The sequence below is a fragment of the Sebastes umbrosus genome, chromosome 4, assembly GCF_015220745.1.
Source record: "Sebastes umbrosus isolate fSebUmb1 chromosome 4, fSebUmb1.pri, whole genome shotgun sequence".
In the NCBI taxonomy this organism is placed as follows: domain Eukaryota; kingdom Metazoa; phylum Chordata; class Actinopteri; order Perciformes; family Sebastidae; genus Sebastes; species Sebastes umbrosus.
Window position 1 is genome coordinate 8,582,899 of NC_051272.1, and position 15,255 is coordinate 8,598,153.

Here is a 15,255-nt window from a genome sequence, read left to right on the forward strand (position 1 = left end):
TTTGCTGTGTGCAGAAGTTTGTGTGTGTACAGTAGTGCGGCAGCGGCACTGAAACGAGGGAGATGGAGACGGACAGATAGAAGACCATGTCAGCCTGCTGCTTTGCACCGCACCGTGCTAATTAATAGCAAATTAATAGCACATTTTTTATCTGTTCAAAATGTACCATAAAGGGAGATTTGTCAAGTATTTAATACTTTTAGCAACATGGGAGTGGGCAAATATACAAAATGTATGTATATATTTATTATTGGAAAATCAATTAACAACACTAAACAAGTAAGGGAGCCGGTCATTGTTTTGAAATAAACAATGACCTCCTTGGCTAAAGCTAGTATGACATGGTTGGTACCAATGGATTCCTTAGGTTTTATAGTTTCATATGATACCAGTATCTTCACTCTAGCTTTAAAACTGAGCCCGCTACAACCTAATAATGACAATTTGCGTTAATGGGTTAAAGAAATTAGTGGCGTTAAAACATATTTGCGTTAACGCCTTATTTAAGCGTTAACTTTGACAGCCCTAGAGCATATACAAGATCAACATCATGTGTCTTCAGTTATAGAATTACCAAATGAACGTGGTGTACATGTGACACACTGACATCATCCGCTGACATCTTTTCCTCTTTTTAACACAGATCATCCTGCAATCAATCAGAGCAGCACCCACACCGACTGTACATACTGTTCAAGCTATGTCAAACATCTCAATATCTCTCTCTCAGACATATTTCACAGACATCACTATCATGCCTCCTGTGTCACCGGCAACCCATCTGTGACACGCTGCCTATGTCAGCACACGGGGGCATCACGTGAATCCTGAAAATACCATCGATCACCTGAACGACACAGAAAACGTCGGGTACAAACACGGCGTTTTAATTCAGTCTGTAATTTGAGTATCAGATAAAAATGCAACTGCTTGCATTCTGCGGTAATGCGACCATCCAAATTTAAAGTCGTCACGAAGCAAAAAATGAGCCGGAAACGATTTTCTCCAGAAGACGAGCCAGATTAATCAAATGAGCCAGACAAAACAGCTCGATTGAATAGACAAGGCAAAAAAGACGGATAAGCAGATATTTACACAAATAGACACACTATTAATCCACGGGGAGGCTCGGGGAAAGAGTCTAATTTATCTATTCACAGAGACACAGCGTCTCTGCATACGGTTGAATTTCGATGACTTGTCAAAGCCCCGGTCTCTATATCTGGAGCGTCGCTGCTATTGTTAGCTCGGAGCAGCTTCACAGAGGGTAACGAGGCTTAACCGGGGCTCTCCACCTGATTGCCAAGACCCCATCGCTCTAACAAGCCTCAAACAAAAGAGTCGAGACCTCGCCACCCCTGTCCCAAACCAGACCCCCCTCCTTCCCCCGGTGTCCTCCTCCAATTCCCCAGTCTCCAAACCACCAGGGAGTACATATCACCACCAGCTGATGACGAGGAGGAGCGAAGGGTTTATAAGCAAAGGGGAGCGCCGAGGGAGCGCCAGTCGTTACTCAAAGAAGGTGCTACGACTAGCTGCTAATTGGGTGAGGATTATGTCTGTTGTAAGTCAGCCTAATGCCTCAGAAGAACAAATTTAGGGATGCTGTGAAAGCAGTGACACGCGGGGCAGCGTGGACTGAAACCAGGCATGCGTTTAAAACATGTAGGCTATGGCAGTAAATAGCAAACGCCACCACTGATTGCAATATGACCCAAATGCACTGCTGGAGAAGCTTCTGAAAATCTTTCAACCTCTTGATCTATAAAAGGGGCCAGTATGCTTAAACAGAAGTGCTCGTTAGATGGTCAAACAGCTCAACACCCACACCTTTACCATGTTGGCTGCCTCCGATAATTTATGAAACTTTCCGAAATTGACAATCTGGACAATTCACGCCCACTTTCCGCTCTGTCACTTTTCACGTGTACCTCACAGCAAGAGGGTCGCAGGTTCAAATCCGGCTTGGGGCCCTTCTGGGTCGAGTTTGCATGTTCTCTCAGTGTTAGCGTGGGTTTTCTCCGGTTTCCTCCCACAGTCCAAAGACATGCAGGTTAGGTTGACACTAAATTGCCCGTATAGGTGTGAATGTGAGCGTGAATGGTTGTCTATCTCTATGTGTGTCAGCCCTGTGATCGTCTAGTGACCTGTCCAGGGTGTACCCCGCCTGCGCCCAATGTCAGCTGGGATCGGCTCCAGCCTCCCGCGCGACCCTGAACAGGATAAGCGGTTACAGATAATGGATGGATGGCTGCATGTATACAAACAAATGCAACACTATAAATGCCATCCAGGAGAGACTGAAAGAGTTCAGCTTTTCACCTTCTAGTGTGGCCGTTTGTAACAGCTATAAACACACGTCTTACGATCTAGCTCTTTAAAAGCATAACCTCACTATAAGTTACCAGGATGGCCCCTAAAATCATTTTTATTTAAATCAGGAGAGTGCATGAAGACTCTTTTTCAGCATCTGCCTCACAAACATACAGTTCAGAACCATCCACATTGAGAGCAGCCAAGTATAACAAGACGTCTAAAAACAGCTACATAACTTCCTCTAAGGTGTAACTGCAGACGGAGGGATGTTTATCTCCTTTTGAATCCAGGACAGGGATCTGAAATAGCAAACTTATAAGTCTTAAGGGCCGTCCAAACCGGGAACACTAACCATAACGACAAATATAGCGATAACGATGTTAGCATCCACACTGATGTACAATAACGTTTTGTAAACAGTGGCACATGCTGCACGCTCCAGATGTCCACTTCTTTCGGGCACTGTCAACGAGAAAAGTTTAAAATGATGTTTACAAAACCTGTAGGGCCTACTGATACACATTCAGATGACCTACATGTACAGAGCTAGTTATTTACATAATGACCACCAGGAGGTGATAATAATCATCAGTTTTGTTTTCCTGGTCAGAAACTGCAGATACAGCATTTATTAAGGACTTGATTTTACTTCTTGCTTTGTAAAACAGAAAATAAAATAGTTGACTAATGCAAGAACCGTTGTAGGATTTGGTGTCGAAGCGAAAAGCAAACGTGCCTATTTGGCAATAATTCAGAATTAAACCCAATACTATAAGGGAACCGTAATGTTAATGAGGTAATCGCCGTGCGGAGGACGGAGCGGTCACAGCCGGTGTGCGCGGCGCAGCACCGCGAGGTAGACCCCCTGAGGCCCCGCAGCAAAAGCTGGACCAGAGAGGTCAGACACACCGCTACTCAAGTAAAGTTCAAAGTAAGCGCGCTAAACATGTTGACGTCATCTTTTCTTGTAAAATATCCGGTGTAATCGGTAATACCGGTGTTGTCACAAGTTTATTAACCGGTGGGAAAATGTCCTCACCGTGACATCCCTAATTCTAATCTGGTTTTCCTCCGCTGTGGCAAACCAGTATCAGCTCTTTTGCAGGATGACCCTGTGAAAACAGCAGAGAATCCTACTTTGCATTCAGACAAACCTCTTGCGAGACTGTTTTCCTTGTTTGATTATTTAATGCAGCATAATGAAGAGATTGACCTTTACTGAGCGTGTGTGCACTTACAACCACACAGCAAAGTGCGTATAATCATGCTTGTCATGCATAATATGCGTCTTGCTCCCTACATCTGTAGAGTGAAATAATAATGATATTAAACTCCTTTTTATGGAGATACCTTGGAGGCACCTCAGGTACCTGAGATATCCCCCCACCGCTTACTGAAATATTTAAATAAAGCTTAGAAGTAGAGTCTTTCCCTCACAGGTCTACCATTACACCTGAAAAGCTGCAGCTCCGAGGTATCGCTAGTATCGCGGCAGAATAAAGCTGCTTATTCAGCGACTGTGGAGAATTGGGGATGAAAGACGGAGGAAGTGAAGGAGGAAGACTATTTTAAGAAAAAGGAATTTCAGCACCGGCGGTCGTGACCTTGCTTCCGAATTCAGCCTCCCAACACTTTGGCAGCATGTTTACCCACAAAACCCAACAAATACAGCACGTCTTCATCACTGTTGAGTGTTGCTAAAGGAGGGAGGGAGGGGGGTCTTCCTCCAACTTCATGACTGATTCATGGAAGAGGAGAGGAGAGAGTCTTCATTATGCCCATAAATAAACCTATTCAGGGTGTTACGTATAACTGCCTGCCTGCAGCTCTGCCTAAGACCTCATGGATAATTCAACAGCTTACTCACAGGACAACGACTAGAGTGGAAACGGATGGAGGAGATAAAGATAGCGCGGGCAATCCGGGTGAAATTCACTCTACCCAGCAACCAGAAGATTCCTCCGAGTACACGCAGCATGTGTCATTTAGCAGCGTCGGTTTGTTGTCGTATCATACGTTCCAACAAAACCATTTATCCCTGCATGACGGGGTTCGGACCCTGTTGTTGACGAGTTAGGCACAACTGTGCAATCAGTGGTGACGTGGTGATTCATCCTGTGCTAAAGAGGGTAACCGTTGTTTTGTGGTGGCTGGTTTTAAGCACATTTTCAGGGTCAAATGAAGCAAAACCTCTTAAGGGTAAAGTCTTGCGTAGCTTTGTTTCGACAGGGTTTCCTTTTGAGTGTTAAGGTGAAGGTCTTTTTTTAACATTGTTAATTTTGGCAGCTATTAAGACAAAAATGCTTAGTTTTAATCACATTTTAGTCATCTTTATCCTTTATAGTTTTAGTCGACGACAACTCAAAATGTTTTAGTCCAGTTTTAGTCGTCGTAAAGCCATTTGATTTTAGTCAAAATGTTTCCTCTCTTAATCTTGTCAGCTATTTAATCTTCATCCTGTTTAGTCATCAGATTATATCGAATATTTCTGTCATTTTAGTCAAACTTATTTCACATAAAATGTTATCTTATTATCTGATTCATTATCTGAAAAACACAGGTTGACAGGTCTGACTTCCAGACGAGGGAACAGGAAGTGCTAAAATGCTAACTCATTTCCAGGTTTTAGGACTCATTCCTGTCGGACTCTATTAAATTGAGACTGTTACGTAACCACTTAAAAGTTCTTCATAATATCAAATACTGATGCATTAAGTAGACTAAACAAAAGATTTTTTATTGCCCAAACTATGGCAACAAACACATTTTAATATCGGTAGCCAGCACACTTGGGAGTGCTGTGATAAGTGGTCACAATCAGGCCAAAACTCACTGAAGAAGTTGAGATTTTGTACATTGATATTTGATGGATGGAACCAAACACACTAAACCCAAAATCTATTTAACCAGCTTTCCTGTCAAAACACACCGCTTCCTACCTCTCCCTTCCTTCCCTCCTCCTCCTCCTCCTCTTCCTCATCATCTATGTGTGTGTGGTTAAATGTTCCATTTAAACTATATCATCTCTGTTATTATTACAGAGTTCAGGGACAGGACACACACACACACACACACACACACACTTATATTAGTATTTTCTTTATTACTCATCCACATTCATTCTGCCAGCGTATCATCCAAACACTTTCACACATCCATATTCCTCCACAGAGAGACGAGGGGAGGGGGGGGGAGATAGAAATGGGACAGGGCCGCAGCAGACATCTGGCTGCCCAGTTAATCAGGGCCACATAATCCTAAAGAGACCTCCACTCGTACACTCACACAGTCAACCATCAAAAATAGAACTGACACACTAGAAAATAGGAATTACACACAACATACACACACTGTTATTCCCATCCTCCAAATTTAAATACACACCAAAAAAACGTTCATACACACAGACAAGCATAGAGTTTTCTCCCTCTGGAGGGTTTCAGCCACAGAGATTTGAGTCATATGTAAATAAACACAATCTGTGGTTAAACAGAAGAAATCTCTCCTCCACATATGCTTCTTTTATTTACCGTCATTCCATCTGACTCACAGTAATTAAACTGAACTTATAGAAACACGGTCACAAATGAGGTATTTTGTAAAAAATGTAATTGTGCTGTAGCTGTATGGCTCTAAAGATGGGGATTTTGGTTCATCTGTTGGTCCAACAGAGACACCAAAACTGTAGAAGTCGATACCAATACCAATGATATTCCATGATTCTCGATACCCAATGCGATAAAAAAAAATAAAAGTCAAACAATAAATCCCATATACTTCATACTGGTTTTTGTGAGGAAGTTAAACAGGTCATAATTCCCTCTACTATCTATTTTATATTGCTGTGAAAACACCTCCTTCAAACAACTGGATTTATTAAAGTTTCTCGCCAAAAACTACATTTTACAAGATTACATTTGAACTAGGGCTGGCAATCGATTTTTATCTGTTCAAAAAGTGCCTTAAAGGGAGATTTGTCAAGTATTTAATACTCATTATCAACATAGTAGTGGGCAAATATGCTTGCTTTACGCAAATGTATGTATATATAGATTATTGGAAATCAATTACCAACACAAAACAATGACAAATATTGTCCAGAAACCCTCACAGGTACTGCATTTAGCATAAAAAATATGCTCAAATTCATAACAAACTCAAGCCCAACAGGCAACAACAGCTGTCAGTGTGTCAGTGTGCTGACTTGACTATGACTTGCCCCAAACTGCATGTGATTATCATAAAGTGGGCATGTCTGTAAAGGGGAGACTCGTGGGTACCCATAGAACCCATTTTCATTCACATATCTTGAGGTCAGAGGTCAAGGGACCCCTTTGAAAATGCCCATGACAGTTTTTCCTCGCCAACATTAAGCATAAGTTTGGAGCGTTAATTAGCCTCCTTTGCAACAATCTAGTATATGACATGGTTCACTCACTTCACTCTAGCTTTAAAACTGAGCCCACTACAACCTAAAAAATCACAAATTGTGTTAATGCGTTATGGAAATTAGTGGCATTAAAACAAATTTGTAACACGTTATTATCGCATTAACTTTCACAGCACTTTTTCATCAAGTGGCCGGTTAAGTGGAGCAGGGAGTCCCCTTTTATCTTCGCCAGATGTGATGGACATGTAGAATGAGAGGCAACAAGGACTATGAAGTCTGCAGAGAGAGAGCTGGAGGGGAGAGAACTTCAAAAACAAATACAAAATGTGAATGTCACATCAGTGTTTTACTGCCGCAAGCTCTTATCGGCCACTATTTCTAATTATTATTTTCTCCACGGCACAAAATCAATGATCCACATTTCATTCATAAATGTCTGTTTGAAATAATCGCGATGAGAATGACAGGAAGCAACTGAAACAAGAGTTATGAAACACCACAAATGATATGATCTTTGTGCCGACTCTCAATGGTAACGGGCCCAGACTGTAAAACACTCTGGCCAACTTCTTCACACCAGCCGTGATGCCCAAACTTTATTATCATTGGCCCAACAAATGTAATGTGTGACCTCGCCTGAACTCCAATGGAGTCTGAACTGACATGGAGCATAAAAGACATTCCAACACTAATGACAACTTAGCTGAAATTAACTTTCATGTCTGATTTGTCTTTTGTTCCCAACTCAAACAACATTCACTAATAGAAACCTTCCTCCTCCTCCCTCCTCCTCCTCCTCCATGTCTTACCCTCTTCTGGCGGCTCTCGGCGGCGGCGAGCTGGGCCGACATGCGTTCCTGCATCTTCCTGCAGTGGGCCATGACGGCCTCCAGGACGGAGATGGGGCTGGAGCCCAGGGGCCGCCGCTCCTTGTCTCCTCCGGGGACGCCGCACTCAAAGTCCCTCTGAAGTGCCAGGAAGGGGTCGGTCAGGCTGTAGTGACCGTACCGCTCTTGAAGAAACACCTCCTTCCTCTGAGCCTGGAGACGAACAGAAGGAGGGGAGAAAGCATTATTTAACTTGTTAAAAATGTGGATGAAAAACAAAGATGATTCAACTTTCTTTTCATTTTTAATTAGCGGTATGTTTTAAGGCTGTGATGCTGCTTGAGGAAGAAAACAGGGTGCCGTTTCACATGCACAGAGACAGACCTGGTAAATATCAGGCGCACCGGTGCGACCACTGAAAATGTTTAGTCGCACTAGACCGATTTTTGATCGCACTCTGGAGCCCTGAGAGAGCAAGCACATATTCACGGTTACAGCTTTAACGGTGCTACTACTCTTTAAGTCCAAGCAGCATCAGCACCCAGCACCTACCTCGCCCTCATCCCCAGGCCTCAACTCCCTCCCCTGTCCTGTGGTTCAGGAGGAAGTCCGGTCCATCAGGCAATGCTGTGGACCCTGAACCCCCCCACCACTCGCCCCTGACCGCTGTGAGCCCGCCTGCCTGACTCCACAACCACTCAGCACCGCAGCAGACACAGCACCTCTCAGGTTACAGACAGATGGAGATGGAGATGGAGTCCTCTGTTGGTCAGAGGTTTGAACTGGGCATCACAGCCAGACCAGGTATCATACTATAGGCCTCAACTGAGCATCTGCTAAATGCTAAAACAAACTGCCTTTTGTGGATAATTCAACTACGTGAGCCTCGACTGACTGTAAACCGCCACAACGGCTGAAAAGATTCTTAAGCAGCACAGCTGCAGTCGCTCATGTTTATCATTCATCTTCTAGCTTTGACTTCCAGCAGAATGTAAACACAACGACGATCAGCAGATGGATCGGAAGCCCAAGATGGTGAGCTTTCCAAACAGCACGTGAACACAGCAGCATAATGGTAACAGCCAGAAATCAAAGAAAACAACCATTTTTTTACCACTCGAGAATAAAAAAAGATCAATAATCCCTCCAAAATACCACATTAAGACACCAAGACCTCGAGGAACACCAGAGAAAAAGCCATGCTGAGATTTGGTATCAAAAACGTTTGATATTTTGAGCACTTCTGTTGTGGAAACTGCTCAGAAACAGCCTTATTGTCAATTTACCCAGGAAAGCCATCCATTCTCTGAATGCTCTAGGTCTCTAGTTTGTGGCTGTAAAGTTTCATGAGGCTGTGATTATCCTAGAGGTCACCACAGGTCATTTTATACAGTGATGTCAAGTTTAAAAAATGGTCTCACTACAATGAAATGGCTACTATGGGGACTAACATCACACATGAAAACAACTGGGCTCATTGGATCCAAAAGAGTCTCAGCTTTACAGTGATACCTAATTTATTTAATTCAAGACTGTTTAGGGAACCCAGTATGCAGAAATATATAAAACTATGGATAGGTATTCTAGTTTCATATGATATCCTTACCATCACTCTTTTATCTACTAGTTTTTCAAATTTTAGCAAGATGTAAAACTAGGAGTGATAAGTGTGTGAATTTATGTTTTGTTGTTCGCAATTATGATGACAATAAAGCTGAATTGAATTGAGTTATATACCCAAACCGGCAGTTAAAGTGGGTGGATTTAGGGGTTTGTTTTTAGCTTTAGTCCAGTGTTTTACAAACTGCTGCTCCATGCAGAAGCTGCTGGCACCGGTTGGCTCCGAGTACAGTTCAGTAACATTAGCCTTGTCAAACCTGCTCTTAATCACTCTGACCACAACCAGATGACCACTCGCGGTAATCCAATGGTCAAATTATACCCGACCAAAACCCACTTGGCTGCAGACAGAACGGCAGCTGCACAAATACCAAACCCTCTGACCATAGGAGGTGGTGACAGAGAGAATAACTGAAACATCCAGAAACTCATACACACAAACAGAGATGTAGAATTCAGAGTATGAGAGGAATCAGTAAAACACTTCACATAGATTTAAAATAGAGAAATAGAAATAAATGCTAGGGCTGTCGATCGATGAAGATAGTAAACCGCAATTAATCATATTTTGTTATCTGTTGAAAATGTACCTTAAAAGGGAGATTTGTCAAGTATTTAATACTCTTATCAACATGGGAGTGGTCAAATATGCAACTTTATGCAAATGTATGTATATATTTATTCTTGGAAATCAATTAACAACACAAAACAATGACAAATATTGTCAATAAACCCTCACAGGTACTGCATTTAGCACAAAAAATAAGCTAAAATCATAACATGGCAAACTGCAGCCCAACAGGCAACAACAGCTATCAGTGTGTCAGTGTGCTGACTTGACTATGACTTGCCCCAAACTGCATGTGATTATCATAAAGTGGGCATATCTGTAAAGGGGAGACTCGTGGGTACCCATAGAACCCATTATCTTTCACATAACTTGAGGTCAGAGGTCAAGGGACCCCTTTGCAAATAGCCATGACAATTTTTCCTTGCCAAAATTCAGCCTAATTTGGAGCGTTATTTACCCTCCTTCACAACAAGCTAGTATGACATGGTATCCAATGGATTCATTAGGTTTTCTAGTTTCATATGATACTAGTATCTTCACTCTAGCTTTAAAACTGAGCCCGATACAACCTAAAGAAGTTGTGTTAATGCATTAAAGAAAAACTTTGACAGCCTTAGTAAATACATTACAACAACCATCACAGCTGCAGGTTTTCAAATCCATAAAATCTTAATAAAGCGTTCTCTTTCACAATGTCAACTGTTGTTTTCGAAGGATTTATTTAAAAGAGTCATGATGATTCATATCTATCAGCAGCAGAAGGTTGGTGAGGGAGGAATATTCAATAACTGGGCGAGAGACATTTAAATGAAACGTGGAGGCGAGAAAAAGACAAAAGAGCCCAGAGTGTGAGAGACGGAGAAGAACGGAGAGCAGAGACAAAGAGGGACGAACGACGGGAAGGTGTTGCCAGACGCTTTGCCAAAGAAGGAGATGGAGTTTGGAGAGTCAAACAATACACACTCAACACACACTCACACACGGACAAAGAGCACAGAGTGGAAAGATTGATGGTGAATCCCGAGAAGACTGAGGCTGCTCTGGATGCTGATGGCTCACTGTGAGCAGGCCAATATAAACACAGAACTGAGAGACTAACAGAAACGATAAAGCAAATTATTCAGAAAAAGAAAAAGAAGAAGAAGGTTTTGGAAATTGTAGAAAAAGGGGAAATCAAACAGCTGAATTTAAATCCATATATCTCTAATAAACACACATGTTGTTTCTCTGTGGTGTTTATGTCGACCACATCTCCTTACCTCTGCTCACAATCAACCATTAATCACTTTGGAAACAAAACTAAATCAGCAGTTGTTACCTGCTTTAAAGGGCGGGTCAATTATTATTATTATTATTTTTAGATTGTTATATCATTCTGTAGCTTCCCAGTGGTGTTCCTTATGAATTCAAATCTCAAAATTTGGTCGAAGTATGAATGTTTAAGCATCAAAATGCTATTTTCCCTTCAAGCCCTTTTAAAATCTTTTTCCCACGTGACCTGTCTGCATGATGACGCTGCTACATGTACAGTATATATACATCCTTATAGTCAGTTTATTAACGTTACATACAGTAACTTAGATTCCGAACATCACACTCCCAGTTTGAAGAAGTAGACAGGAGTACCGGAACGGAAGTTAGCAATGTACTGCTGTGGACGCCAAGGTGATTCGGATCCGAAAATCACACAATAACACAAACAAACTAAACAACCGATGCAGCGGTAGACCAGCAACTCCTGTGTTCTGCAATGTAAAATTACTGTTTTTGTGAATGGAGTCTTGTGGCTTTGAAGACTAGCAATATAACATTCAGTTCCCCGTCAGAAAGGGCTGTCTGACAGAGATGTAATGCAGTGAAAATATCCTAAATGTAGCGTAAACTTAAACTGATATTGATTTTTTTTAGGAGGCTAAAATACATTTTTCTGCTGCTCCTGACTCAGTTAGTGTGAGCGTTCACATTATTCACAACCTTATTGATTATCTTATTTTCAAATAACTTGTTTTGTCTGATAAAACAGTGGTTAAGAACCTGGAATCATAATGTTTGGTATTTTTATTGGCGAAAATGACTTCTTGATTATCAGAAAAGTTGCCAATTACTCATCTCTGAGCTGAACAGATACAGCAGAAATACCCAGCAGCAGTGAAGGCACCATCTGAAGGGAATCCTCTGGAAAGCTCCAGAGTAAATAATCCACGGCGATGCAATGACATCTCAAACTGTCTTCTGACTCCCAGGATCTTCCTGTAAATATTTACACAGAGCCAGAGACCATTACGGCTCTCAGTCAGCCGGCTGCCGCTCTTCACCTCCACATCACCATCAGTACGCATCAGACCGAAGGTTTGTTTATTTGTTTAAGTGTATTTGGGTGAGGATTCAGGCCTTAACTCGTCATCCTGGTTTGCTTCTGCTTTTCTCTTTCGTTTAAGTTTAAACAATCTGAACATTTCATATTTTTCTGTTTATTCCTTCTCTCTGATTGTTTTACTTGTATTTTAATTATTGTTTATATAATCAATTCAGTGTTTCACTGTGTCAAATCAGCTCGTCTAGAAAAAGTTAATGATAAATCGTTTTTGAACATTATCAAAGAAGGTAATTGGCCTAACACCTGTCCTCAGAAACTTTCTCTTTCCTTACAAATGTCCGTGTCTTTGTTTGTTTATATTTCAGAATAAGAGCGGTCTAAAGTGGTTGCATACAATTAAGTGTTAAATTTGCAGAGAAGTTCAACCTCTATTGTCAGTGACGTCTAAAACTCTAGTTGTTTATTGTTTATTAAAGCAACCCTCTCTGATATATGCACAAGTAAACAGTTTTGCATGTTTCACTTCCTGTTTGGAGCTGTGGAAAGGTTCGTCAATATTTCCTGGTTGTGAGGGTTCAGGGTCACGGGTCATCCTATTACAGCGTCCGGGTTCGAGCTAAATCCTTTGAGATCTCATCAGCTGTCGAACGCTGAGCTCCCCTGAGGCTCCATTGATCCCTCAGATCCATCGGTTATCATTAGAGGAAAGCTTCAGCATACAGGAGAGATTGACCAGAGCAGGTTTTGTTGTACTGATGTGTTTTTTCTGCTGAAGCCTCCAAAAGAAAACATTTTATTTTATTCAGCATCTTTATATTTTTTGATGCAATCATTTTGGAAAGTCTTCTTGACATGAGCGTAGATGATCTGCAGGAACTACTCAAATCTTAACTCGAGATCCAATTACTAACGTTTTTATAGAGATTCTCACTTCATCAGTGAGTTTGTTCAGTTGTCATGGAGATAGTTAGACGTTTCCATGATAACTCTGATAAAAATTCATACTTAATGACCTGGAGTTGAGGGCATATCTTGAGGTCAGAGGTCAAGGGACCCCTTTGAAAATGGCCATGACAGTTTTATTCAGCGAAACTTCATCATGGTATTTAGCGTTCTTCCCGAAAAGCTGGCATGGCATGGTTGGTACCAATGGATTCATTAGGTTTTTCTAGTTTCATATAATAGTATCTATGACAGTATCTTCACTCTAGCTTTAAAACTGAGCCCGTTACAACCTCCAAAATACCGATTGTATTAAAGAAATTTGTGGTGAAAACGAAATTTGTGTTAACTTGTTATTATCTCGCTATGATAGCCCCTAGTGTCACATCTGGACTACTACACATGTATACGAAGTGTCCCACCTAAGCTACAGGTGTCACATGACGCGACGTATGACATGCTGCCGATGATTTCAATTTAGACTGTGGATAAAACAAACAACACTGTTTCAGGGACAGCTGCACTACAGACAGGATAACCCCCCTTTACCAACAAAATAAAAATGTAATCGAAGCCAACCCCATGATACTATACATTACATTTCTTTAGCTCAGATATTTCTGATGGCTCAGTTAGACGGAGAGGCACTTTAAGGTCAGATTGGACAGCGATGGGGGATTTAAACTGTCCACGTTTCAGTTTCACTGTGTGAACCGCAGCCAACTGAGGCCCCTCCAGCAATCACAGTTAATAAGGTTTAAATAAGATGTTTACCCACTGGTTTGGACGAGGGGGTATTGTATTTACAACAGTGATACTATAGTATTTACAAGTGCAGCAGTGGTGGAGGGCTCGGAGTGAGATCTCGCAGTATTATTAGCATCAACCTTTACAGGCATGTTGCACTCAGTGGGTGAGGGGGTTCAGGGAACACAGCCAGAAAGAGAGAGTTTAAACAGAGAGAAGGATCGCTGCGAGAGGACATGGAGGAGAGTGGATGATGTGGGGAAATGACAAACGCTGTGAGAAAACAAATAAAATCAGATAGAACAAAGAGAGCAGTGAAGCCTAGCAACTGGGGCACAGAAAGGCCGTCAGCAGAAAGAAGCAAAGTCCTCCAAACTTTACACGACGAAGAAAAGAGCGGCATGTATTCAAGTGTCTCAATCTAACTCCATTCATGACCGTGTCAGTGGCCGACTGCCAATGTCCAGCTCTGATACAAAAAAACATCATGAGGTCAAACAGAGGAGCTGTTCATGTCCGGAAGAATACACAAGCAAACATTGGATCACAAGAGGAGGAAGTGCTGGAGGGTGCTCGATTCAAGTGTGTGGCGCTCGAGATGCTGCTCGGGTTCAGAGTGCAACAGCAGAGAGTTTGAGAAAGAGCTGGAAATGTTTGAGGGGAAAACTTTTTAACAAGGGACAGTAAAAACTGGGACGATTCACCTATCTCCTTATTCAATACTATCATGATACTTGGGTGCCGATTCAATATTTTTAAATATTGCGATTCTACAAGTACTGTGATTCGTTATTGCGATTTATTGCAATTTTTGTTAACTTTTTTAACACTAGACCATGGGAAAAAGTTGAATCATACACTTCTAGGAACTTTTAATTTGTAAAATATCTAAATTAATACAGAAAAAATGTTTGATTTTCAGCATGTACCGTATGTAGTCAGAGACGTTTCCTGTCCATGACAGAGTTAGCATGCAGCTTTAGCCGGGATGTCTAGCTCTGCTTTTCCTGCAACGTGTGAAACCCAAAGTGTGTCCATACTTAACTGTATGTGTAGTGTTCATCAGTTTGGATTTAACATGTGAGGGTGCAGGTCGTATCCGCGCGGACCCTCCACCGTTTTCTGTTTTGTCGTTTCGGCTCGCTGCGGTTTGTTTTGGTTGACGGATACGGAACTGATATGATGTCACGTTACTCAGACTACAACAATAAAAGTGGCAACTTCCTTCTACCTCCGCATAGACTCAGATGAAGCAAATATATTGATTATGGTTTTAAAAATATAGATTTCAAAATTGCAAAAAAAAAACGTGATACATAGGTGATTAGATTTTATTTCCCAGCCCTAGTAAAAACCAGAGTGAATGAGAGAGTCTCTTCACAGCAAACCTTTACCTAATTAAGAAATGAGATGAGAAAAAAGAAACTTCCTCTTAATGTTGTGTTTGAAATCGTCCCTCACGATGTCCCGCAGGACGCATAAAGACGGTCATCATCACTGATGAGCACTCAGTCTAATAGGCGTC

At 41.7% G+C, this 15,255-nt stretch overlaps 1 protein-coding gene across 3 annotated transcripts in view; it reads right to left on the reverse strand.

The window, feature by feature from the left end:
* Positions 1–15,255, reverse strand: part of cttnbp2 (cortactin binding protein 2) — a 99,784-nt gene that overhangs the window by 39,880 nt on the left and 44,649 nt on the right. For all 3 annotated transcript variants that reach the window (XM_037768107.1, XM_037768106.1, XM_037768109.1), the window contains exon 3: positions 7,516–7,746. In XM_037768107.1, coding sequence (XP_037624035.1) covers positions 7,516–7,746 — 231 coding nt within the window. The remainder of the gene's footprint in view (positions 1–7,515; positions 7,747–15,255) is intronic.